Raw genomic sequence first — 26,985 nt, 5'->3', positions numbered from 1 at the left:
TGGCTGCCGAGGAAGACATTAAATCCATAAATGACAACCACGGATATCTGGCACTTATGGAGATGGAAAGAGTTAACAAAAGAGCCAAGCATATTGATCTGATGTTCTATTTTCTGGGGGATCTTCAAGAACAAAGACTTCTGGATTTACTGTCCAACTGAGAATATGACTACAGATGTGTTTAAAAAGTCCGGTAATTGACTGCAGATTCTGAGATGATGAAGAGGCCGGAGATAAAGGACTGAGCTTTGGGTGGTGAGAAGTTGTGTTCAGTATACAACAGCTGCAGGCTTATGCTTGAGGACAGTACATGGCGATGTGTAAACTGTTATAGTTTGCTGATACATATGTGTAGTTCCACTCTATACTGTATTGTGTGAGAATTACTGGTTTGTCATTATGTGTGTTCACCTCCTGTAATGCTCCCTGTTGTGATGATGCAGATAATGTTTCCCAGTGCCTTGCGAAAGTATTTACCCTCTTGGCATTTTTCGTCTTTTGCTACCTCCCAACCTGGAATTTCACCGTTTTTTTTGTGGGCTTGCTTCTGTTCATAGAAAGAACATCCCTACAACTGTGAGCATTTGGTTTTCTTTTTATTGTGAAGCAAACAACAAATAGGACAAAATAACTGAAAGCTTCAGTTTGCATAATTATTCACCCCCCTAAAGTCAGTACTTTGTAGAGCCTCCTTTTGCGGCAACTACAGCTTCAAGTCGCTTTTGATAAGTCTCTATGAGCTTTCCACATCTTACCACCGGGATTTTTGCCTATTTCTCACGGCAAAATTGCTCCAGCTCCTTCAAGTTAGATGGTTTATTCTGGTGAACAGCAATCTTTAGGTCTGACCACAGATTCTCAACTGGATTAAGGTCTGGGCTTTGACTAGGCCACTCCAATACATTTACATGTGTCCCATTAAACCACTCGAGTGTTGCTTTAGCAGTAGCTTTGGGTTATTGTCTTGTTGTAAGTTGAAAGTTGAACCTCCACTCTCAAATCACTGATGAGCAAGGTTTGTTCCAGAGTACCCGTGTATTTAGCACCATCCACCTTTCCCTCCACTCGGACCATTTTCTCTGTCACTGCTGCCGAAAAACTTCCCCACAGCATGATGCTGCCACCACCATAATTCACTGTGGGGATGATGGTCTTTGGGTGATGAGTTGTGTTGGTTTGGTGCCAAACATAGCATTTATGTTGATGGACAAAAAGTTCAATTTTGGTCTCATCTGACCACAGCAGCATCCTCCATACACTTGGTGAGTCTCCCACATGTCTTTTGGCAAACTTAAAACAAGCCTTCTAATTTTTGGCCAGCTCTATGGAGTGTACGGCTTATTGTGGTCATATGGACAGATACTCCAGTCTTTGCTTAGGAACTCTGCAGATCCTTTAGTTACTTTTGGGCTCTGTGCTGCCTCTCTGATTAATGCCCTCCATGCCCAGGCTGAGAGTTTTGATGGCGGCCTTCCCTTGGCTGGTTTGTTGTGATAGCATGTTCTTTCCATTTGATGATAATGGATTTGATGGTCCTCCGGGGATCATCAGAGATTAGGATATTTTTTTAGAACCCAACCCTGACTTGTCATCACATTGTCTCTGACTTGTTTGGAGATCTCCTTGGTCTTCATTGTATTGTTTTGAGATCTTCTTGGTCTTCATGGCGTTGTTAGGTTAGTGGGGCCTCTTGCTTAATCGTGTTGCAGCCTGGCTTTTCAGAAAAGGTGTGTATATACTGACAGAGCATCGGACACTTAGATTGCACACAGGTGGACTTCCTTTTGCTAAGCATGTGACTTATGATTGCACCAGAAATTATTTTTAGGGTCTTCATAGCAAAAGGGGTGAAAACATATGTACATGGCATTTTGTATTTATTTTACTATCAAAAATGATTATACAGTCATGTTGATTTTGATACCACACCAGCCTAAGACATGGTCTAAGAGACAAGACACTTCTGTGGAAACGGGCCCCAATAGATCCGCTCTTGCACATTATGGAGCTCATCTGAAGCAGACAGAGAGAAGAATATCAAAGGTATAAGGTATATGGATCCTTAAAGTGGTTGTTCACTAATTGGACAACCCATACTAATTTTCCTTGTTCACCTCTGTAAAAATAAATAAGCTTATGCTTCCCTTCGATGTGGCCACGGTTCCAGCAATGTCTGAAGTTGCGTTCACGGGGCCCACGTGACATTGTTATGACACATGAGCTCCATGACCAATCAGCACTGGCTGCCTTCTCCCCACCTTCAGACGTTTGAGCAAGAAGTCAGCGAAGCGCTCAAATCCTTCTCAAATGTCCGATAGCGGGGAGACAGATGCCGGCGCTGATTGGTCGTGGGGCTCGCGTGTCATAACAATGTGACGTGGGCCCTGGGAACGTGACTTCAGACATTGCTGGAACTACGACTACATCGTAGGTGAGCATAGGCCTATTTTTTTCATGGGCCGAACAAGGAGAATGAGTGGGGGTTGCCCAAGTAATGGACATCGTCTTTAATTTTCGTTCTCACCAATTCTTTTCTCTTTCCCGGTCTGACTCTTTCCCGGTCTGTCTCTTTCCCAGTCTGTCTCTTTCCAGGGCTGTCTCTTTGCCGGGCTGTCTCTTTGCCGGGCAGTCTCTTTCTAGGTCTGTCTCTTTCTAGGTCTGTCTCTTTCTAGGTCTGTCACTTTGTCCATCTGTCTCTTTGCAGGGCTGTGTTTCCAGGGCTGTCTCTTTCCCCGTCTGTCTCTTTCCCACTCTGTCTCTTTCCCGCTCTGTCTCTTTCCTGCTCTGTCTCTTTCCTGCTCTGTCTCTTTCCAGGGCTGTCTTTCCAGGGCTGTCTTTCCAGGGCTGTCTTTCCAGGGCTGTCTCTTTTCAGGGCTGTCTCTTTTCAGGGCTGTCTCTTTTCAGGGCTGTCTCTTTCCCCGTCTGTCTCATTATCGCTCTGTCTATTTCCCGGTCTATCTCTTTCCAGGTCTGTCTCTTTCCAGGTCTGTCTCTTTGGGCATTTGTCTCTTTGCCCGGCTGTCTCTTTGCCCGGCTGTCTCTTTGCCAGTCTGTCTCTTTCCAGGGCTGTCTCTTTCCAGGGCTGTCTCTTTCTCCCTCTGTCTCTTTCCCGGGCTGTCTTTTTCCCGGGCTGTCTTTTTCCAGGGCTGTCTCTTTCCAGGGCTGTCTCTTTCCAGGGATGTCTCTCTCCAGGTCTGTCTCTTTCCAGGTCTGTCTCTTTGGGCGGCTGTCTCTTTGCCTGGCTGTCTCTTTGCCCGTCTGTCTTTTTGCCTGGCTGCCTCTTTCCAGGTCTGTCTCTTTCAAGGTCTGTCTCTTTGCCCGTCTGTCTCTTTGGGCGGCTGTCTCTTTGCCCAGCTGTCTCTTTTCCTGTCTGTCTCTTTGCCCGGCTGCCTCTTTCCAGGTCTGTCTCTATCCAGGTCTGTCTCTTTCCCCTTCTGTCTCTTTCTCCATCTGTCTCTTTCCCCGTCTGCCTCTGTCTGTGTCTCTGTCTTTTTGTCTCTCTCTATCCGTCTCACCACCGACATCTTTTTACCTCACACATAAGCTTCTTATACTAACAGTTTATTTTGTTCCTATAGCAACCTCTGACAGTTGCTATTTATAGCCTGCAGCTCCCAGCTCCATTCAGTTTAATGGCTGCAGGATTTTTGTAGAGTAACTGGAAAGCATGGGGTTAAATTTTCCCGCCCAAACATAGTCTATGACGTTCCCTGAGTCACATGGAGTGTCTGTGCAAAATTTCGTGATTGTAAATGCGACGGTGCGGATTCCTTTAGCGGACATACATACATACATACATACACACATACATACATACACTGAGCTTTATATATTAGATATATATATATATGTATATATATATATATATATATAGAGAGAGAGAGAGAGAGATACATATCTCTCTCTCTCTCTCTCTCTCTCTCTCTCTCTCTCTATATATATATATATATATATATACATATATATATATATATATATACATATATATCTATGTATGTATGTATGTATGTATGTCCACTAAAGGAATCCGCACTGTCGCATTTACAATCGCGAAATTTTGCACAGACGCCTCATATGACCCAGGGAACGTCGTAGACTATGTTTTGATAGGAAAATTTAACCCCACGGGTTAAATTTAACCCCATGGAGTTATTCTCCAAAAAATATGCCTCCATTAAAGTAAATGGAGCCTGGAACTACTGGTTTTAATAGCAGCTGTGATTGGTTGCTATAGGAACAAAGGACATTGTTAGTATAATAAGCTTATGTGTGAGGTAATATGATGTCAGTGGGGAGATGGATAGAGAGAGAGAAGACAGAGAAAGACGGGGAAAGAGACAGACAAAGACACAGACAGAGAGAGACAGACAGGCAAAGAGACAGAGATAGAGACAGACAGACAGACGGTGAAAGAGACAGATGGTGAAAGAGACAGATGGTGAAAGAGATAGACGGTGAAAGAGACATACAGTGAAAGAGGCAATCGGGGCAAGAGACAGTCGGGGCAAGAGACAGACGGGGCAAGAGACAGACGGGGCAAGAGACAGACGGGGCAAGAGACAGACGGGGCAAGAGACAGACAGACAGACACAAAGACAGACAGAGATAGAAACAGATAGAGACACAGACAGACAAGGAAAGAGACAGACAGACAGCGACACAGAGACTGGGTGGGAGACCGAGAGACAGTTATTATCCCGGGCAATGCCCGGGTACTACAGCTAGTATATATATATATATATATATATATATATATATATTTAATATATTTAATTTGTTTTAAATACATACAGAACAAAAGCATGATTAGAACATAGAACAATATATCATGCTTGATTGTAAAATGCTGAAAAATATCTAAAAATAATAATTTTATTTATATAGCGACAACATATTTTGCAGCACTTAACACGAATTTGTTGGCAAATATAAATCAAATTATTATTATAATTTTTTTTTATGATATATTCTATTTATGTCTACACTGATACTTGGCATGAAAAGAAAATATCTACCTATTGGTAACCCGTGATGTAATTACTAACCCAAAATGATTTTGATGTAAAGTACTAATAAAAGTGATCTGGCCGTGAAATTCCTTCCTGTACCTCGATCTGAAGCTGAAACACTTTGAAGAAAGCTACGCACCCAACCCTCGGTATGATGGAATGCCAATTAGATGAAATAACAGGGATGCGGTCTAACATTTTGATTAATGGCCCTGTACATATTCTTTTTTTGCTGTGACTAGTGTTTTGTTTGTAATCCAGATCACAAATACATCTGTAACGTATTCCCTCCATATCCTGAGAGCTGTGCAAGAGGCTGGGTGTGATCGCTGAGATTGGACAGCTGTGGGCTATGACATAAAGCGCTGATCTATTTCGCCAGTCAAATAATTAAAGGTAATCATAGACCTGATTGCTTTCATCTTGGCATAGAGTATTACACAAACCCTCGCCATATCCCAAAGAATCAACCAAAACTCATCCAAACACCAAAGCGCTCAGTGACGGAAAACAGAGACTCTAAGGATCATCCGAGCTCATATAAATAACACTTAATTATTACTCTTCATGAAAAGCTTGTCTGATGTCTCTGCTTTGCTATATCTGATCGTCTCATCTCTGCTACATCTGAGAGAGATGGTCAGATGTAGCAGAACAGAGACGGTCAGATGTAAGAGAGAGAGAAAGAGACATATATTGTCACATTGGTCTCTCTGCATATAGACACCTGCTACAGGTTCAGAGTCTCATTCTGTTTGGAGACTCAATATTAAATGAGTTGAAAGGGTTAATGTCAGATTTGTTGCCAGCAACTTTCCAGCAGCATCTGATTCCTGGCTTCAGGTGCTTCCGTTTGGTGACCACTCACTTCCCATGTATATGGTCACATCTCCCAGTAGAGGAGGCTCGTTATTCTGATTCATTCTGAAGCTAGGCCTTGAGGTGAAAGGAGCTGCTGAGCCTTTGTTGGTGGAAGCAGTGTCCTAGTGTCTGACTGCAGTTGGGAAGTTGGACCTTATCCTTTGTTGTTTCCACTGTCTGTCGCATCTTCCTTTCATGTTGTTTTAGTGCAGCAGTGGGACCAATGATCCTCACATGCCTGCTCACTAGCCAGGGTTATCACAGGGCTTCATAAGATTTCAGGTATCCTATGTGGCGACAGGTGCGTAACCTGTATAATGACTGACTAGGAGTGCAGGGTACAGCTGCAGATGAGTGCAGGGGGTGTCCCATCACTCCCCTCCCTAACACCAGGGCCCACCGTTGTTAAAGTGTCCCCGGTGTACTCTTTGTTTCTTGTGGTAAGCCCCGAGTTTGTTGAGTGTCTCACCGTGCGTCAAACCTTTCCCAAGTCCGTGTGTGACATATATATATATATATATATATATATATATATATATATATATAGAGAGAGAGAACTAACCCGAAAGTTTTTCAGCTCTAAAAGAGTCCTGCTCCATCTCAGCTCTGCTACATCTGAGTGAGATAGTCAGATGTAGCATAGCAGAGACAGTCAGGTGTAAGAGAGAGAAAGAAAGGTATATATGTATACATACATACAGAGAGAGAGAGAGAGAACTAACACAGGAGTTCTTCAGCTCTAAGAGTCCAGCAAAATAAACAATATCAAAACTTCTCTTGTATTTTGAAGCAGATCTGTAGCGCCCCTGCGGTCATGCTACTAAGATCTGCAACCTGGTTCCTGGAGTCCTAGCTCTGGCTAAACCTGCACACGCCTAACGCACTCACACAACACCACCCTGGACCACAAGAGGGCATGATCAGAGGGTTGGCTGTCCTATGGTGTAAAGCCGGCCCAGGAAGTGGAGGTTGCCTAGGAGGTGTAAATCTAACCCTCCTGTAGTTAGGTCTCTAGAGGGAAGGGGAGCAGTTGGTGGGTGGAGGAGGCTAGACGGGGAGAGAGAAAGCAGAAGGAGGATGCCCGACTGGGTGTCAGGTCTGGGTGCGAGGCCTGAGGTTCGATCGCACGATGCCTATGGGAGAAGCAGCTGGCTGTGTGGTCTGCAAGGGATTCTGACAGAGTTGTGCACAAAACTGGGTGCAGAACCCGAGGGGAGAAGTAGGAAAGCGTCAAGCCTTCTGCCAGAATTTCCATAGTGAGGAAACTTCCAGAGCTGCTCACCACCCTATAGTGGCCCTTCAAGTGTTCCAAGCCAGGAGGGAGCCACGCCACAAGAGAAGTGCACGGAGGAGGCCATAGCTAGGCTACACGGACAGAGCTGGGACAAAGGGAACTAGGAATCTGTCCCCAGCACCAGGGGAGTGTAACCTGTGAGTAAATCATCAGAAAAGACTCCCTGTTTCACTCGGACTTTGCCTGCTTGCATACCTTTCAGCCTGCACCTCATCCAGCACCTAGAGGACACTGGAGTTTACCCTACCTGCGGAGGGGGTTAACACACTCGCTGCTGATTCCATCAGCCCCAGTCCCTCACAAGCAGCAGCGGCAGCATCTATACCCTTGCCGTACTCCCGCAGGTGGCGTCACAAACATTAACTTTATTATCCCTTGTAAATAGCCCCCGCCATTACCCGGGTCCGAGATCACTCGAGCCACCGACCACCCGGATCCGAGCAGCTCGGCTGCCCCGGGGACCGACAGATTCACTTCAAAATCCACATCAGGGTATTTGAAGCAGTTTTTGATGGGGAGACAAACAGCACCATGTGCACTTTAGAGGTGGTTTTCCTGTGGAGGCTATGCTGGTAGCTTTGACCGCCATTCGTTTTGACATTGCTGTGCATTATGTTAATTTTTGAGGGGATTTTGTGGCCCGTTTTCAGGTGGATCAGAGGCGGAATCTACCTGAAAAAGACGCTGCTTGCACATGGCCTAGAAATGTTTTCCAAGTGAAATCAATAGAAATAGATTAAGTGTATTTGAAGCAACGGTCGGTGAGGATTTTGTAGCAGATCTGCTTCAAAATACATGTAAAAAAATCTCCAAATCTTTAGAAGATTTTGAAGTGGATCTGCAAGAATTAGCAAACCATACCGTGGAAAAAGGGAATTATACGTCACCGAAACTTTACAGTAAAAGGCTGCAAAACACTATATGTTAGTAAAAACATAAAAGCTTCAAACCACTTAAAATATGCCTCCAGAATCTCACAAAAAACAGCGTTTCCCAAAGTGTATTCCTATTGAAAATCACATCAGATATTTCCACTACCAATACAATTTACATGAACATATCCTTAACACTCTCTTGGGTTATGTGCACTAGATGTCTTTTGCAGGTGGATTGTCACCTGAAAAAGCACTGCAAAAATACCCCATAAAATGAATATAATGCACAGCAATGTCAAAACGACATATTCCGCCCTATGAAAGAAATGCTAAAAAGAGAAGAGGCACAATATGAGGTCTTATCCTTGTGGGATAAAAATTACAATGCGAGGAGTTGCTCACCTGGATGGGTTGTGTACAGTCACAACCACCATAGACATTTGAAATCCATGGCTGCAGCAGCCCTCATGAAAAGGAGAATTGTTGATGCAAGAATGAAGGGTTGAACATCACGCTACCGTGTTCATGGTTCAGACAGGATAAAAAAAAGTGATTTTTATGCTATGCGTTTCGGAGGCTAAGCCTCCTCCTTCTTCAGGGTAAATCACAAATATATTATAGATATTTGTGATTGATCCTAAAGAAGGACGAGGCTAAAGGCCGCTTTACACACTGCGACATCGCTAGCGATCGCACCCGCCCCCGTCGTTTGTGCGTCACGGGCAAATCGCTGCCCGTGGTGAACAATATCGCTGGTACGCGTCACACGAACTTACCTTCCTAACAACGTCACTGTGGCCGGCAAACAACCTCTTTTTTAAGGGGTAGGTTCGTGCGGCGTCACAGCTACGTCACACAGCAGGCCACCAATAGAGGGGCAGAGAGCAGCCGCATGAACGTCACTCCAACCTCGTTGCCAGAGGACGCAGGTACGGTGTTATTCGTCATTCCCGGGGTATCACACGTAGGGATGTGTGCTGCCTCAGGAACGACGAACAACCTGCGTACCAAACGAGCAACGACTTTTGGTCAACAACCAACGATTTTTGGCACTTTTCGGATCGTTAGCGATCGCTGGTAAGTGTCGCACGCAACGACGTCGCTAATGAGGCCGAATGTGTGTCACGAATTCTGCGACCCCAACGATATCTCGTTAGCGATGTCGCTGTATATAAAGCGGCCTTTAGCCTCCGAAACGTGTAGAATAAAAATCATTTTTCAGTATCCTGTCTGATCCATGACAATGGTAGCGCGGTGTTCACCCCTTCATTCTTCCATCAACCATATTCCGTCTTTTGCCACTTCTTTTAATTATTTCATGGGATGGAAACTCTTCTGCTAGGAAACTATCTGCTATATATACTTCATCAGTGAATAACGGCAAAACTACTAATGATGTGGCTTCACCTGGGAAAACTCGCATAAATTTCATTAATCACTTATCCATGGTATAGATAGGAAACGTTTTTATCACTGGTGTCCCACTGTGAAAGAAGCCGCAGTGAGCATGTGCGACCTGGAATAGAGCAGTGGCTGCACATGCTCATTACAATCACATTGTCTTATTTGTGGTTGTGCTGCAAGTGTTAAAAACACCCAATCCAAGGGGCCTGATCAAACATTCCAGATGGAAGGAAATGAAAACAATACCCCAGAAAGACATGTGCTGTCACATCAAATAAAACCAGACCAATATACTGAATGTTACTCGCACTTTGTTTCTAATTAGAGGAGCTTCCTAATTAAAAAGTTCTGCTCCGTCTTCCATTTCCTAACAAGATTTCATCCCTTTCATCCAATTACTAAAAATAAGCACGATTCTCCTTGCATCACTCAGTTTGGAGGAGAAGATATTTACTTACACTTCCTTTCCTGACGTAATCAGGATCTTTGTAAATGTCTCTGGCCAGACCGAAGTCGCAGATTTTTACAACATTGTTTTCTGACAATAAGATGTTCCTGGCGGCCAAGTCTCTGTGAATGCACTGCAAGAAGAAGAAATTGGAATGGTTGACATTTTTTTCTGCAGGACCCATATACTGACACAATTCATCTTCAATAGGATATGTAACATGCTGGTAAAACCTCTGACAGGCTGCAATTCACATCACAACCACTGGGTGGCCAGACGTATAAAACATTGACATCTCGTTACAGAGTATCACACAATCATGTTTTTTTTTCTTTCTTTTTCCGGTCATCTCTCGCCAGAGATATGTTAAGATCTTTTTGCCTATGCCCCCTGAGAAAGAATAATGAACGAAACGCGCGTCGGGGTATGAAGTGAACAGGACCATATATCAAGGTAGTTAATCTTGTCTATATAACTTGTTACATATGCAGGACATATGCCCTTACATTGAAAAATAATCCAGATTTGATCCAGCTTTGTATAACATAACATCAAAATATCCACTCCTTGATATAACATAATTTATTATCAAACTACATGTAACCATTGGTCATTGCACGATGCACTTTATCTTACTGTTTCACTGCTGCTAAGGGAATATTTCTGTCCATGAATAATTTTTGTCCATGAATTTTTTTTTAGGATATAATCTGTATTTTTAATTTATTTATCAATAAAATTTAGTATTTTATCTTTCAGAATTGTTTGGTCACTATCCCCTTTTTTTGGGCATTACATGCTGGCTCTAGATTGGGGATTTTCTGATTTATTGTTTTATTACGGTGACATTTTGCAGAGTTTTTTGATCACTCAATTCTATTAAAGGTCTGGGGTAATCTGGGAGATTTGGAGATTTTTTTAGAAAAGTTTTTGGGCGAAAACCAAAATCATATTTCCACTTCCTGAACTGACAGTGCTTGTGACTGAGTGTCTCAGTTCCAGTTTTTGCAAGATAATGCACATTAAATGGACTTTCTGGTTTTCAGAAAACCCCTCTCCCTGGCTGCAGTTTGTTAAAAAAAAAAAAATAAAAAAATAAAAAAGTCCTTTCCTCACCCTCCCCAGGTCCAGCACTGAGTTTCTACCACTGCTGGTGTTTGTTGTTGTCTGCGGCGCTCACGTTACATACACAATGCAGAGCAGTGCGTGTCGACTAACTCTGATTCTGAGCAGCACGTGCTGTCACCTTGGACAGAGTCAGAGCTTACTTATTGTCTGCAGACAGTGCCGGTGACACCAGATAACAGACATTGGAGCAGTGGTAGAGACTCAGTGCTGGACCCAGGTAGGGTGAGTAAAGCCCAGCTTGTTTATTTAATACAAATTACACCTGGGACATTGGTTTATTTTCCCCCCCAAACCACAAAACCGCTTTAAATAGGCAGCAATGGTATGCATAAATCTAATACAGTTATAGTGTGATGATCTGTAAAATAAAGGAACATTATCACCGGAAATCTAATATATAAAACTGAGTGTATGTGTATGTGTGTATGTATGTATGTATGTATGTATGTATGTGTGTATGTATGTGTGTATGTATGTATGTGTGTATGTATATGTGTGTGTATGTATGTGTGTGTGTATGTATGTATGTACGTACGTAAGTACGTATGTGTGTGTATGTGTGTGTGTGTTTATGTGTGTGTGTATGTATGTGTGTGTGTATGTATGTATGTGTGTATGTATGTATGTATGTGTGTATTGTGAGGTAGCGTGGTCGGCTGCGCGGCAGAAGACACGGGATCCAGGCACCAAAGGTCACAGCACACGGTTTATTGTCCATCAAAAGTCCAATACAGCAGAGTAGAGTCTCCTGCAGAGACTCAGGGAGTTGTGCTCACTCCCTCACACACTAGACAACCACACCCATCCTCCTATTTCCTTTTTAACCCTTCCTTTCGGCCTGTAGGGAAAAACAGGATTTAACCCTAGGGTGGAGTTGCTATCTATACATGGAGGGAGCACAACCGGGGCGAGACGTACCGGCCGTCATGGACCAGCCCGGTCACAGTCTCACATACCCCCCCCCTCAGTTCAAGCGTGCGGGGTTGAACTCCCGCCATCAAACACGGGCCGCGGGACAAGGCATCAGCGTTGCCCTGCAACCGACTGGCCCGGTGCTCAACCGTAAAACAGAAGTTCTGCAGAGAAAGGAACCACCGGGTAACCCGGGCATTCCGTTCCTTGGCAGACCTCATCCAGACCAGCGGGGAGTGATCAGTCACCAAGCGAAACCGCCGTCCCAGCAGGTAATAGCGTAGGGACTCCAAGGCCCACTTGATCGCCAGGCACTCCTTCTCTACTACGCTATAATTCCGCTCGGGAGGGGTGAGCTTCCTACTCAAGAAAGTGACGGGGTGTTCCTCCCCCTGAACCACCTGAGACAGCACTGCCCCCAGGCCGACCTCAGAGGCGTCAGTCTGTACTATGAACTCCTTCCGGAAATCGGGGTTGACCAGAACGGGCTGTCCGCACAGGACCCCCTTCAGGGCCTGGAAGGAGTTCTCGGCTTGCGGAGTCCAGCGCACCATGACGGACTTCTTGCCTTTGAGAAGGTCCGTCAAGGGGGCCGATAGACCCGCAAAATCCTTTACAAACCTCCTGTAGTACCCCACAATACCCAGGAAAGCCCTAACCTGCTTCGTGGTCAGGGGTCTAGGCCACTTCTGGATCGCCTCAACCTTGTTGATTTGGGGCTTAATCACTCCTTGGCCTATCACGTAGCCCAAGTAGCGGGCTTCCGTGAGCCCCAACGCACATTTCTTGGGATTGGCTGTCAAACCGGCTGTTCGGAGCGCGTTCACCACCGCTTGTACCTGTTCCAAGTGGGTCTGCCACTCGGAGCTGTAAATAATGATGTCAGCCAGGTACGCTGATGCATACGCCTGGTGGGGTTCCAGCACCAAGTCCATCAACCTCTGGAACGTGGCTGGAGCGCCGTGTAACCCAAAAGGCAAGACAACATAGTGGAAGAGACCCTCCGGCGTAACAAAAGCGGTTTTCTCCTTGGCGGACTCCGTCAGTGGTACCTGCCAGTACCCCTTGGTCAGGTTGAGCGTGGTGAAATATCGCGCCTGTCCCAGCCTATCAATCAGCTCATCCACCCGGGGCATGGGGTAGAGATCGAACTTGGATATTTCGTTCAATCTCCTAAAGTCATTGCAGAACCTTAAGGAGCCATCGGGTTTTGGTATTAGGACAATGGGGCTAGCCCATTCACTCCGGGATTTTTCGATGACCCCTAGTCGTAGCATTGTCTTCACTTCCTCCGATATGGCTTGTCTTCGAGCCTCCGGTACCCGGTATGACTTCAGGCGTACCTTCAGGTGAGGCTCGGTGACAATGTCATGTCGTATCAGACTTGTCCTACCAGGCAGCTCGGAGAAGACATCGGGGTTCTGCTGAACCAGCCGTCTGGCCTCTCGCCTCTGATGCTTGGTGAGGGCTTCTCCAATCCTTACTTCCGGTTCGACCTCTCCGGAGGTCGCTGAGGCCGGGGTTGAACGACCCGAAGAGGAGGGAGATGGGGAAAAATCAACCATCAGGCTTTCCCGTTCCTGCCAAGATTTTAACAGGTTGACATGGTATATTTGTTCAGGTTTCCGCCTACCGGGCTGCAATACCTTATAGTTGACCACCCCGACTCTTTCCTTTATCTCGTAGGGGCCTTGCCACTGAGCCAGGAATTTACTCTCCGCCGTGGGGATTAATACCAACACCTGATCCCCGGGTTTAAAGGTCCGCACGGTGGCTTGTCTATTGTAGCGGCCGCTTTGTGCGGCCTGAGCCTCCTGTAAATGCTCCTTCACAATTGGCATGACCGCGCTTATGCGGTTCTGCATTCCTAAAATATGTTCAATCACACTTTTATGGGGGGTGGGCTCCTGCTCCCATGTTTCCTTTGCCAGGTCCAACAATCCCCGGGGATGTCGCCCGTATAACAACTCAAAAGGCGAAAACCCTGTGGATGCCTGTGGTACCTCTCGGACGGCAAACATCAAATAGGGAAGCATCATATCCCAGTCTTTCCCGTCTTTGGAGATCACCCTTTTGAGCATGGTTTTCAGGGTTTTATTGAAACGCTCCACTAAACCGTCCGTTTGAGGATGATACACGGATGTACGCAACTGCTTGATCTGGAGTAGCCGGCATAGCTCTTTGGTCACTTTAGACATGAATGGGGTCCCCTGATCCGTAAGGATCTCCTTGGGCAACCCCACCCGGCAGAACACAGCAAACAACTCCCGAGCTATAAGCTTGGCTGCAGTATGTCTGAGAGGTATCGCCTCTGGATAACGGGTGGCATAGTCAACGATCACTAGGATGTGTTGGTGCCCTCCAGCAGACTTTACGAGGGGCCCCACCAGATCCATCCCTATCCGTTCAAAAGGGACTTCTATAATGGGTAACGGTACCAACGGACTGCGAAAGTGGGCCAGGGGTGCGGTAAGATGACACTCCGGGCAGGTTTCACAGTATCGTTTTACCTCCCCAAAGACCCCGGGCCAATAGAATCTCTGCAGTATTCGCTCCTGCGTTTTCTTGACCCCTAGATGGCCACTCATCAGGTGTTTATGAGCCAAGTCAAGGACCCGCCGGCGATACGGCTGGGGCACCACCAACTGCTCTACCCCCACGCCCCGTATTTCATCTACCCGGTAGAGTAAATCCTGCTTAAGAGCGAAATGGGGGTACCTTACCTGGGCACCGGGCAGCTGTGCCACCCCGTCAACCACTGTCACCCGACTCCGGGCATGTATTAATGTAGGGTCCTGGAGTTGGGCTGTCCCAAACGTATCCGGGGACGTCTCCAACTCCGGGATGGGCTCGACTATCTCAGCCTCTCCTGCCAATACCTCTAGGGGAGACCTATCAGGTTCACATTCTGTCCCTATCATGGGGACCCCTACAGCAGGCGTCCCGGATTCGGGATTGTCGGGCTCAGGTCCCGGACTGTCCAATACCTGAAGGGACTTAGGAGGCCCCTTCCATAGAGTCCAAAAACACGGCAGATCCCTTCCTAGGATCACATCATAGGGAAGAGAGTTCATAAGTCCCACCTCATATTGCACCTGCCCCCAGGGTGCTGTGATGGTGACAACCCCCGTGGGATAGTCTCGGCGGTCCCCATGTATGCAAACCACCCCCACGGTACGTCCTGTGGCCTTTATTTTAGCCCTTAGGGTTGATCGCACAAGGGTCACTAAGCTTCCGGAATCCAACAAGCCTGTAACCGGACATCCATTCACCTGTATTTGGCACAAGTGGGGCTCAGTCTCCGGAGAGACACGGTCTGCGGTATAGACCGCCTGAGCATACATTGAACCCCGTCGGGTAACCCCACAATCCATGGGCTCCGTGGTGAGTGGACACTGAGCTTCCATATGTCCCACCCGCTGGCACCGCCAACATCTAATAGGGAAGGATACCCCCTTGCCGAGTTGTCGTTTAGGGTACATAGCCTTCCGGACCTCAGGGACGGCGGGCGCGGCCTCAGATGGGACGGTAGCGGACTCCTGCACCGGTGTCAGCGGAGGGTCCTTGGCCCGAGGCTTGGAGGGGCCGGACCGACGGGCGGCACGCAAAGTCTCAGTGTCCTGTATCAAGTCCTGCGTAGCCACATGCCGCTCCACCAGGCTCACTAATTGGTCCAGGGTATTTGGGTCGCCCTGTTCTACCCACCGTTGAATGGTGACGGGTAAAGTATGCACAAAACGATCCACCACTACCCTTTCCACCATTTGCACAGGGCTCAGAGTGTCAGGCTGCAGCCACTTCTTTACCAGATGCAACAAGTCATAGGCCTGGGAGCGTACGGGTTTGGCTTCCTCATAGAACCACTGATTTACCCGCTGAGCCCATACATAGGTATTCACCCCCAACCGAGCAAGTATTTCAGCTTTCAGGGTCGCATAGTCTATGGCGTCCTCGGTACAGAGGTCCAGGTACGCTTTTTGGGGCTCCCCCGTTAAATAGGGCGACAATACCTCAGCCCACTGGGGGGTCGGCAGCTTTTCCCGCTCGGCCACCCGCTCAAACACCGCCAGGAACGCTTCCACATCATCCCCCGGGGTCATCTTTTGCAACGCTTGTCTCACCGTTTTCCGGACGCTGCCGTTGTCACCCGGTCCCGGGATTGTTGCTGCCGGTCCGGCACGGATCGACTTGGCCAGGAGAACCATCTGTTCTTGGTGCCTTTGTTCCTGCAATTGCAAGGCTTGCTGCTGACGATCCGCCGCCCGGAGCAGGTGTGCATTGGTCTGTTGCTGCTGTGCGTTAGCTTGTTGCAGCTGTGCATTAGCTTGTTGCTGCTGTGCGTTAGCCTGAGCCAGCTGCTTTAGTATGTCCTCCATGGCGTCGCCGGGTTTAGGCTGTAGTATAGCCGCTTGAATCCAGGACATGTGTTACCGGGTCACCAGGAATGGAAGCTACACCTCACCGGCTGGGGTGCCCGCCGATTCTCCACCATATGTGAGGTAGCGTGGTCGGCTGCGCGGCAGAAGACACGGGATCCAGGCACCAAAGGTCACAGCACACGGTTTATTGTCCATCAAAAGTCCAATACAGCAGAGTAGAGTCTCCTGCAGAGACTCAGGGAGTTGTGCTCACTCCCTCACACACTAGACAACCACACCCATCCTCCTATTTCCTTTTTAACCCTTCCTTTCGGCCTGTAGGGAAAAACAGGATTTAACCCTAGGGTGGAGTTGCTATCTATACATGGAGGGAGCACAACCGGGGCGAGACGTACCGGTCGTCGTGGACCAGCCCGGTCACAGTCTCACAGTATGTATGTGTGTATGTATGTGTGTATGTATGTATGTGTGTATGTATATGTGTGTATGTATGTATGTATGTATGTGTGTATGTATGTATGTACGTACGTAAGTACGTATGTGTGTGTATGTGTGTGTGTGTGTTTATGTGTGTGTGTATGTATGTGTGTATGTACGTACGTACGTACGTACGTGTGTGTATGTATGTATGTGTGTGTATGTATGTATGTGTGTGTATGTGTTTATGTGTGTGTGTGTGTTTATGTTTGTGTGTGTGTATATGTCCGCAAAATTAATTCACATCAAGGCATTTACAATCACGAAATTTTGCATAGACACCCCATGTGACCCAGGGAACGTCATAGACTATGTTTTGACGGGAAAATTTAACCCCACGCTTTACAGTTATTCACCAAAATACCTGCTTACATTAAAGTCAATGGAGCTGGGAGCTACATGTCATTAATAGGGGCTGTGATTGCTATAGGCAACGAATGAGATTCATAGTAAAAGAAGCTTATGTGTCAGGTAATATGATTTCTGTGGAGAGACGGACAGAGAGAGAGAGACAGAAAGAGAGACAGACAGACAGAGAAAGAAACAGAGACAGACAGAGAGAGAGACAGACAGAGAAAGAGGCAGACAGAGACAGACAGAGTGAGACAGTGAGAGAAAGACAGAGACAGAAGGACAGAGAGGCAGCCAGGGAGAGTGAGAGAGTGGGAGAGAGACAGAAAGACACTTAGTTACTATCCCGGGCAATGCTGGGTATTACAGCTAGTATCTTATAAATGGGGCACACAATGTGCAAACAAGAATAGAAGGAATTTAAGCAATCTTGGTTAGTGCTTAGATTTGGAATTTTACAAAATGGAAATACAAGGTTACCAAAATTTTACAACAAAGGCAAGGAAAAAAATGCATTTCTGTTGGTGGAATAGGAAAGGATACATAGTTTTAACCCCTGACCACACACGCCGTGACCAACCCAGGTTTACACATTACATCAAGCCCTCTATGCTCACAAATTGCTTGGATTGTGTCTCAAAATTTGTGACACTCCTAGCGATTTCGGACCAGTAAGCAGGTATGAATAATGTTATTTCTTGTACAAGATCATGCAGAATGTATTTCACATAGTGGCCACAAGATGTCGCTGTTTCGCTCCTTATGGACAAAAGGTGAAGAAACTCATTCAAGAAAGAACATGAGTTTTGAAAAGTTTGATCTTTATCTTCCAGTTATGTCATTCTAGAAAGATCGATTTCCAGAGATACCTTCAGTGGGAGAAACGCTCAATTTAAGAGAAGTATTTCCCCAGATCCCGCACTGTAAGTGAACACTCGGTTCATTCAAGGACAAAGTCCGTGCGGTACGGACTCCGACATGGTGAATTAGTACGAATCTTTAATAATCTGTTAGGACTTCCCGTAAAGGTGGTTCACAAGGCAAATCTCTCCGAACAACATGAAAGGGTTATCTAGGGCCAATGACTCTCCGAGCGCAGCCATTATAGGGATATCTCATTACAGTGAGCACCTAATTCTGTGCCAAAATAAAATATGGACACATTAATTATTTTATAAATATAGGAAATTACTCTATGAAAACACGAGTCCACCCAAAATCTGACAAATGGTCATAAACCGTATTGAAGAATTCATTTCCAGATTGTCTGTCACTTCTTATCAATTACATCTCATAACTTTGTAGCTTTAGAAAATAAAAAGTTTAGGTTGGGGAAAGGGAACCCCTCCCAACCATCCTGGAACACAATTCTAACAAGTCTATTAAGTATGAAACATTAGACTTCCTTTTCCCTTAAGATTACCGTAACATTCATCTTTATATTGGTTGTCTGCTTTGGACAGAACATTTTTTATTAGTGGGGGTCATCCGATGGAACATTGACCATAGGGTTTTCTGGTGGGACTTTCAGTGATCAGATGTGATCTGGAGGGTAAATAGGCAGTAAGTGTTCAATCTCTCTGCAGTGCCCCCCCAGGGGACATGAAGAATTACACAATTCTTAAACAATGGACTGGAAGGCTAATGCATGGACGTGGCAGGGAGAGAAAACGATGCGTGTTATAGCAGTTCACTGCAGCTGCAGACAGAGGTCCTGAGTCAAAAATACCCTCTACTAAAGGGGTATTCTGATCTTAGACATTGATGGCAGATGCAGAGGACATGCTATAAATGTGCGAAAAATGCTGTTGCACCACAATTAACTATGTCCAAAGCCAGTCTTGTCAATGGTGAAGAGAAAGAGTTTGAAGGGTTAAAAGCTCCACATTGTTGTGGGGATGAAGTCAAAGTATAGATGACTTCAATGTACAAGTTATGATTTATTGCCAACACGATTTAGAGCCATCTAGGCTCCTTCCTCAGGACAAAGCCAGTCCTGCACGATTCTTCAGCTGCTGTCGGTAGAGAGGAGGCCAGCCATGGGCAATTTTATCCATGGACTATGGGGGTTTCAAAAACAACAAGAAGTTTTATATACAGATTTTCCTCATAGACCTAAATTAGATGCAGAAAATCCATTGGTAAAAAATGGGAAATCTACTAAAAACATATGCAATCCACACATATGTTGAAAAGGAGGGGTTAATGCTCCGCTGCCACAATAAATCCAAATGTGGGCTGAAGAAACCTGATGTTTTATTCAGCCATTCAGTCTACGCGTTTCGGTGAACAAGTCTCCTTCATCAGGACATGAAAATCACATTACCTATTTTCTAGTCCTGATGAAGGATACTTGTTTTCTGAATCACGTAGATTGAATGGCTGAATAAAACATTACGTTTCTGCAACCCACATTTGGATTTATTGTGGCAGCGTGGCATTAACCCCTTCTTTCCCACACAATTGCAGCATGTTCAATACAGTGGTTGTGACTTTTCAGAAAATCACAAGGTGAGCCTTATTCTTTAAAATTTTCCTGGTTTACCCAAGTAAGACCTGTGACGACATGGACACCCAATGCCTCTCATGGGTTAAAGTTTCTTAACATTCAGCCAGACGTATTGTTCTTATGTGTGCTAAGTCATGTTTGCTTAGCTATTGTTTCTCCAGACCCTTCCAGTAATCATTGTATTGTAGTTGTGTATTGCTAATGTAATTATCTTAGTAGTCATTGTCTAGTCTGTGCATTCCAGACTACATGTATACCCTCAGTCTTTCTGTAGACATCATTTGGATGAACATTGTCCATGCAGCTTGAGATTCATCCAATGGGAGAGGCGATCTTGTCCAACCAATCGATGAGGACGCAGTGTATCCAAGTGGAAGGCTGTGGCTATAAAAGGGATTTCTTTAAGCCACCAGGTGGTTGTTGATGGATGCTGATGGATCCAGTCTAAGCTCTTAGGAGCTGACTAGAGGATGAGGATACCCTGTGGCTTCAATCTAGGGACTCCGGTTCCGATTGGAGACCATATCCACAGTTTAGGGATTTCGACTCCGGCTGCCAGGATTATATCATCATACCAGGATTACCTAAGGAGGACACTCAGGTTGGGACAGTTCAGTCACCTGCTACAGACTTTGCAGACCTCACATAGCTTCCTAAATCTGGCATTATTCCTTTCTCGGTGGGTGCCCGCCAAAAGCGGGGTGCTGCTGGATTGGAGTAAATAGCCCTGGGACCTCTGAGGCATGGACATTCTAAATCCCTGGTGAGCCAGCAGAAGGGTGAGACTCTGTTGCCTGTTACATTTGTGTGTTTTGCTGGTTATGTGCCGTTAATTGTTTGGGGATCCAATAAAGTCTAATTATTGTGATTCCCTCACCCTGTGTTGTCTGAGTAGTGTTACGCCCACGGTTAAGGAGGCCGGCGTTCAGTTGGGATGAGCCCTGAGCCACGCTGTCTTTCTAAAGGCGGTGGGTTTTAGTGGACGAGAGCACCCACTGAGCCCCGTGTCTCCACAATTGGTGGCAGCAGTGGGATACTACACCGTCCAGGGCTCAACAACCAGGGAGGCACATAAGCATACCCAGCAGGCCATAGGGGAGGCATTCAGGTTTCGGACGCTGCCATGTCCAACCCCACCAGCTCAGCCATGGGACAAGGACAAGAGAGGAGTTACGACCTCAGCAGTAAATGGATGCTACAGGATCTGTGCCAGAGGCGAAAGATTGTCTACTGGAACGCTGAGACTCGGTCGGACTTGATCCAGAAATTAGTCTGTTGGGATGCCCAGAATGATGCAGAGGACGATGAGGATCCCACCGATAGTGACCCAGAGGATTTAAACTATGTGCCACATCATGGATCAAGTGACAATCGGGAATCAACTTTGTCCAAAATGGCCCAAGCCACAGCATTGTTGGATGCATTGGGGCCTAAATCCTCAAGAGAAGAGAGGGCTTGGGTTCTGGAATATGTTTATGGGATTCCAGCTGCCGTACTGCTAGCACCAGCCACTCGAGAAGGATGGTCCCGCTACCCAGCAGAAGCTGCACCAAAACAAAGGACTACAAACAGGGCCGGTGACTTGCCCAATCTATGGCACTGTTATACATGTGGGCGCCATGGACATATAGATAAAGATTGTCTCCAAAATCGAGGCCGCATGCTTGGAGCCCATCTGCCAGCTCAGCCGGTCAAGAGCCAGGGACTACGAGACACTGGTTCCTCCATTACCCTGGTAAGCCCAGTTATTGTTTCCCCGGAAGACCCTTTACCAGATTCCCAATTATCCATCTCCCTGGCTGAGGGCCAGTGCTCAGACATCCCTCTGGCATGTGTGCAGTTGGACCTAACGACCGACCAGGGAGAGGTCGAGGTGGAGCTTGTGGACAGCCTCCCCACACCTGGTATTTTGGGGACCAACCAGGAAGTGATCGATGTGGGGCTTGTGAACAGCCTCCCCATACCGGTCATTGTGGAGATTGACCAGAGCAAGGCTGATGTGGAGCTTATGGACACCGTCCCCACACCAGATATTTTGGGAAATGACCAGGGAGAGGTTGATGTGAGACCTGTGAACAGCCTCCCCACACCTGTCATTGTGGAGACTGACCAGAGCAAGGCTGATGTGGAGCTTATGAACAGCATCAACACCCCTGGTATTTTGGGAACTAACCAGGAAGCAATCGATGTGGGACTTGTAAACAGTCTCCCTATACCTGTCATTGTGGAGACTGACCAGAGCAAGGCTGATGTGGAGCTTATGGACACCGTCCCCACACCAGTTACTTTGGGGTCCGACCAGGAAGAGGTCCATATGGAGTTTATAGACAGCCTCCCCACACCTGTTGTTTCGGGGACTAGCCAGGAGGAAGTTGAAGTGGGGTTCATAGATGGCCCCACCAAGCCTGTTGTTTCGGATACCACTCAGAGGGAAGTGAAAGTGGGGCTTGGGGATTACCTGCTCACACCAGTCATTTTGGAGAATGACCTAGGACAAGGACTATCCAGTCAGTTTGAAGCAGCCATCACCCACTTCCAAGCCAAGCAGGACCCTGATCTGGATCTTTCTAACATCTTTTCCAAGGATAGTTCACATTCCCAGTCTCCAGCATCCACGTCTGCGCCAAGAACCATGAGTAAGCCTAACCACACTGTGGCTATTGACTGGGGAAAGATTGACAGTAAGAAATGTATGCAGGCCCAACTCATGGACCCCACCTTAGTGCTTGTCTGCAATATGGCTGCTCAACTTGGGGGAGGTAATCAGGGGGAGGTGTATAGATGCAAGCCTCTGTTGCTGATCTCACCATTAAAAAGGACAATGCCGTCAAGAGGAGAAGGATGATCGGAAGCCTATCATGTCTGGCTAATATTAAGAAGGGGGAAGAATGTGACGACATGGACACCCAATGCCTCTCATGGGTTAAAGTTTCTTAACATTCAGCCAGACGTATTGTTCTTATGTGTGCTAAGTCATGTTTGCTTAGCTATTGTTTCTCCAGACCCTTCCAGTAATCATTGTATTGTAGTTGTGTATTGCTAATGTAATTATCTTAGTAGTCATTGTATAGTCTGTGCATTCCAGACTACATGTATACCCTCAGTCTTTCTGTAGACATCATTTGGATGAACATTGTCCATGCAGCTTGAGATTCATCCAATGGGAGAGGCGATCTTGTCCAACCAATCGATGAGGACGCAGTGTATCCAAGTGGAAGGCTGTGGCTATAAAAGGGATTTCTTTAAGCCACCAGGTGGTTGTTGATGGATGCTGATGGATCCAGTCTAAGCTCTTAGGAGCTGACTAGAGGATGAGGATACCCTGTGGCTTCAATCTAGGAACTCCGGTTCCGATTGGAGACCATATCCACAGTCTAGGGATTTTGACTCCGGCTGCCAGGATTATATCATCATACCAGGATTACCTAAGGAGGAAACTCAGGTTGGGACAGTTCAGTCACCTGCTACAGACTTTGCAGACCTCACACAGCTTCCTAAATCTGGCATTATTCCTTTCTCGGTGGGTGTCCGCCAAAAGCGGGGTGCTGCTGGATTGGAGTAAATAGCCCTGGGACCTCTGAGGCATGGACATTCTAAATCCCTGGTGAGCCAGCGGAAGGGTGAGACTCTGATGCCTGTTACATTTGTGTGTTTTGCTGGTTATGTGCCGTTAATTGTTTGGGGATCCAATAAAGTCTAATTATTGTGATTCCCTCACCCTGTGTTGTCTGAGTAGTGTTACGCCCATGGTTAAGGAGGCCGGCATCCAGTTGGGATGAGCCCTGAGCCACGCTGTCTTTCTAAAGGAGGTGGGTTTTAGCGGACGAGAGCACCCACTGAGCCCCATGTCTCCACAAGACCCTATTGCGCTTCTTCTCTCCAGCTTCTACTGTAATCCACACATGACTGTATCAATTTCTGTCAAAGCCAAATACAAGGATGTATCAAGAACAAAAGAGCTTAAAGGCGTTTTTCCCATGAACAAAGTTTAATTTTAATCAATAGATTTTGGAATAATAATAATTTCCGCCATTGGATGTTTTTTTTTAAATGTTCTTGTGCTGAGATATTCTTATATATGTGCCCCTGCTATGTACTGTGTAATAGCCGTGGCTGACCGTATAGGGACATGGTCTGATCATACCACATCTCCTGGGCAGGGGAGGACACAAAAGAGAATTTACAGACATTAGAGTTGATTCTTTTTGTGAGGTAAAACATTTCTCTGCTGTGTTTTTTTTTTTAAAATGTTTTACCACACAGAAAGAATTCTTTGCGATCTCATGATGTAATGTCTTTATACTTTTTTGCTTCCTCCCCTGCCCAGGAGATGTGGTATGATCAGACCATGTCCCTGTATGGTCAGACACGGCATTACACAGTACATAGCAGGGGCACATATATAAGATTATCTCAGGACAGGGACATTTTTTAAAACACATCCAATTGTGGATCTTATTTTTATTCCAAGATGTTTTGATTAAAATTGACTTTCTTCATGGGAAAATCTCTTTTAATTTAAAATACGACTCTCCTAAAAGAGACAAAAACTGCAATAAAAAAACGCATGTAAATATGTAAGTCATCTAATTTACATAATAAGTGCAGAAATGTTGGAGAAAATCTGCAACATCAAAAACTCACCAAAATCACATTGTCGGAATGTAGGCTAATCCGTTTTATCCATCATGAGAATGGAGCATGGTGCACAGACTAATGGAGTCTTGCACTGGAGCTACATTTTTAAAAATGTTCTAAAATGTTATGGATGTATTCATGAAATGAATGTATCTGATACAATTATACAATTATACAATATTACAACTATGGGAATAGAATTGGTACCAAAAGGTCAGTATAATTCATAAAGAAGGATCTTTTGTCTTACCTTCCTAGATGATAAGAACTCCATTCCTCGTGCCACCTGGAAGCTGTAGCAGATCAGATCTTCCATAGTAAGAGGACTTTGCCACAAGTCTTTCACTGTATGAAGGGCACATGTAGAAGAAAGCAATTATTACAATTTCTAACAACATTCACCAATAAGATGAGACATCACGTAGGAGTTGAGTTTTGGTAATTGCCACATTCCTGGCTATTCCCGTTTTATCAATTAACAACCTCTAGGGCAGTTTTCTTATAGATGTAGAGTAGAATTTATAATATAGTATATATCTAATGTATAAAGCTGAGTGTATGTATGTGTGTATGTATGTATGTGTATGTCCGCTAAAGGAATCCGCACCGTCGCATTTACAACCACGAAATGTTGCACAGACACCCCATGTGACTCAGGGAACGTCATAGACTATGTTTGGGCTGGAAAATTTAACCCCGCGCTTTACACTTACTCTCCAAAAATCCTGACTCTATTAAACTGAATAGAGGTGGGAGCAACAGGCTATAAATAGCAACTGTCAGTGGTTGCTATAGGAACAAAATAAACTCTTAGTTCTGTTAGTATAAGAAGCTTATGTGAGAGGTAATATGATGTCAGTGGTGAGACGGATAGAGAGACAAAAAAAGACAAACAGACAGACATACACAGACAGAGACAGCCCTGGAAAGAGACAGAAAGATAGACGGCCAAAGAGAGACCTGGAAAGAGACAGCCCTGGAAAGAGACAGCCCTGGAAAGAGACAGCTGGACAAAGAAACAGCCGGACAAAGAGACAGCTGGGCAAAGAGACAGCCCAACAAAGAGATAGCCCTGGAAAGAGACAGACAGGCAAAGAGACAGACGGGCAAAGAGATAGATGGGCAAAGAGACAGACCTGGAAAGAGACAGCCCTGGAAAGAGACAGCTGGGCAAAGAGACAGCCGGGCAAAGAGACATACATAGAAAGAGACAGACCTAGAATGATACAGACCTAGAAAGAGACAGACCGGGCAAAGAGACAGCCCTGGAAAGAGACAGATGGGGAAAGAGACAGCCCTGGAAAGAGACAGCCGGGCAAAGAGACAGCCGGGCAAAGAGACAGCCGGGCAAAGAGACAGCCGGGCAAAGAGACAGATGGGCAAAGAGACAGATGGGCAAAGAGACAGACAGGGAAAGAGACAGACGGGGAAAGAGAGAAACAGACAGACACACACATAGAGACAGACACAGAGATAGAGACAGACAGACAAGGAAAGAGACAGACAGAGAGACAGAGACACACAGACAGAGACTGGTAGAGAGACAGAGAGACAGTTACTATCCCGGGCAACGCCGGGTACTACAGCTAGTATATATATATATATATATATATATATATATATATATATATATATATATATATAAAAAACTATGTCCTGGCTACACTAATATTGAAGGTTTTCCTTACACTCTGTGGTCCGTTGGCTCTGGTTCTTAGTCATCAAAAGCCGGCCAAAAATGGCTCCTTCATTGACGCCTTCTCTGCTCATTCTGTCTGCTATGACGGCTTCCACCATTGATCGGACCTGACTACGGGATCGTGGGGATCTCTCCTGTAAGGGTTAAAAAGGTTTAATTCTGTTACTATTACTAAGTTACCACGAATATCGAATCTACATAATGAGGGAAATAGAAACAGTCATACAATTTCTTGAATTATCCTTTTGTGCCAGCCAGTGGCTTTTGTCCCATTTCATCAATATAAAACAGATGCAGAATGTAGACGTTATCGAAAAAATCCTAAACCATAGGGTGAGTAACATGTATGCTAGGACAAGACAAGAGGAGAACTCTCCATACCCGGTAGGGAATGAATCCATCGCGTTTGGTCCTCAGGTAATTAGAAAGGTTGCCATACTTGCAGAATTCCACTATGACCATCAGTGGTCCTAAAACAACAAACAAGATGTGTAATGGTAGATAACATGGATATTGCATGCTCTCCTTTATACAATGTCAACAAAGATGGCCAAAAGAGGCGGTGCCGGCACCGGAGAACGAAGACGTCCATTTGACCCACATCCACCGTAGCGACCGGTTTAGGTGAGTATTATAAAGTGTTTTTTAGGTTGTACACAGCGGCCTGGGTTCTTATATACAGCATTTTAGAATGCTATATACAAAAGCCGACTGGTGGTGGCTGCAGCTTATAGGGCAAAAAACTGGTGACAGGTTCCCTTTAAAAAACATTCTAAAATAAAAAAAATACATTTAACATTAAAGGGAACCAGCCAGCAGGATTTTCATATATAAAGTAAAGCCAGTGCTATACTGGCGCTAGAATGCTGAATATAAGCATAGCTTTTGTTCAGAGATTGAATGGTTTACTTCAGAAATATGTGCAAGTAAAGTTCCATCAATGCACTGCTGTTTGATTGACAGGTGCAACAGGAAGGGAAATATGTGGATCGGGTCTTGCT

The 26,985-nt window shown here is 45.7% G+C and overlaps 1 protein-coding gene across 1 annotated transcript in view; it reads right to left on the bottom strand.

Annotated features, from left to right (window-relative positions):
- Nucleotides 1–26,985, bottom strand: part of FLT4 (fms related receptor tyrosine kinase 4) — a 318,524-nt gene that overhangs the window by 16,609 nt on the left and 274,930 nt on the right. The window contains exons 20-23 of the mRNA XM_075344371.1: nt 26,366–26,454; nt 25,974–26,118; nt 24,536–24,630; nt 9,902–10,024 (exon numbers count right to left, since the gene is read on the bottom strand). Of these exons, the coding sequence (XP_075200486.1) occupies nt 9,902–10,024; nt 24,536–24,630; nt 25,974–26,118; nt 26,366–26,454 (452 nt within the window). The remainder of the gene's footprint in view (nt 1–9,901; nt 10,025–24,535; nt 24,631–25,973; nt 26,119–26,365; nt 26,455–26,985) is intronic.

Source organism: Anomaloglossus baeobatrachus, chromosome 4, assembly GCF_048569485.1.
Source record: "Anomaloglossus baeobatrachus isolate aAnoBae1 chromosome 4, aAnoBae1.hap1, whole genome shotgun sequence".
Lineage (NCBI taxonomy): Eukaryota > Metazoa > Chordata > Amphibia > Anura > Aromobatidae > Anomaloglossus > Anomaloglossus baeobatrachus.
This window is presented reverse-complemented; position numbering and strand designations above follow the sequence as displayed.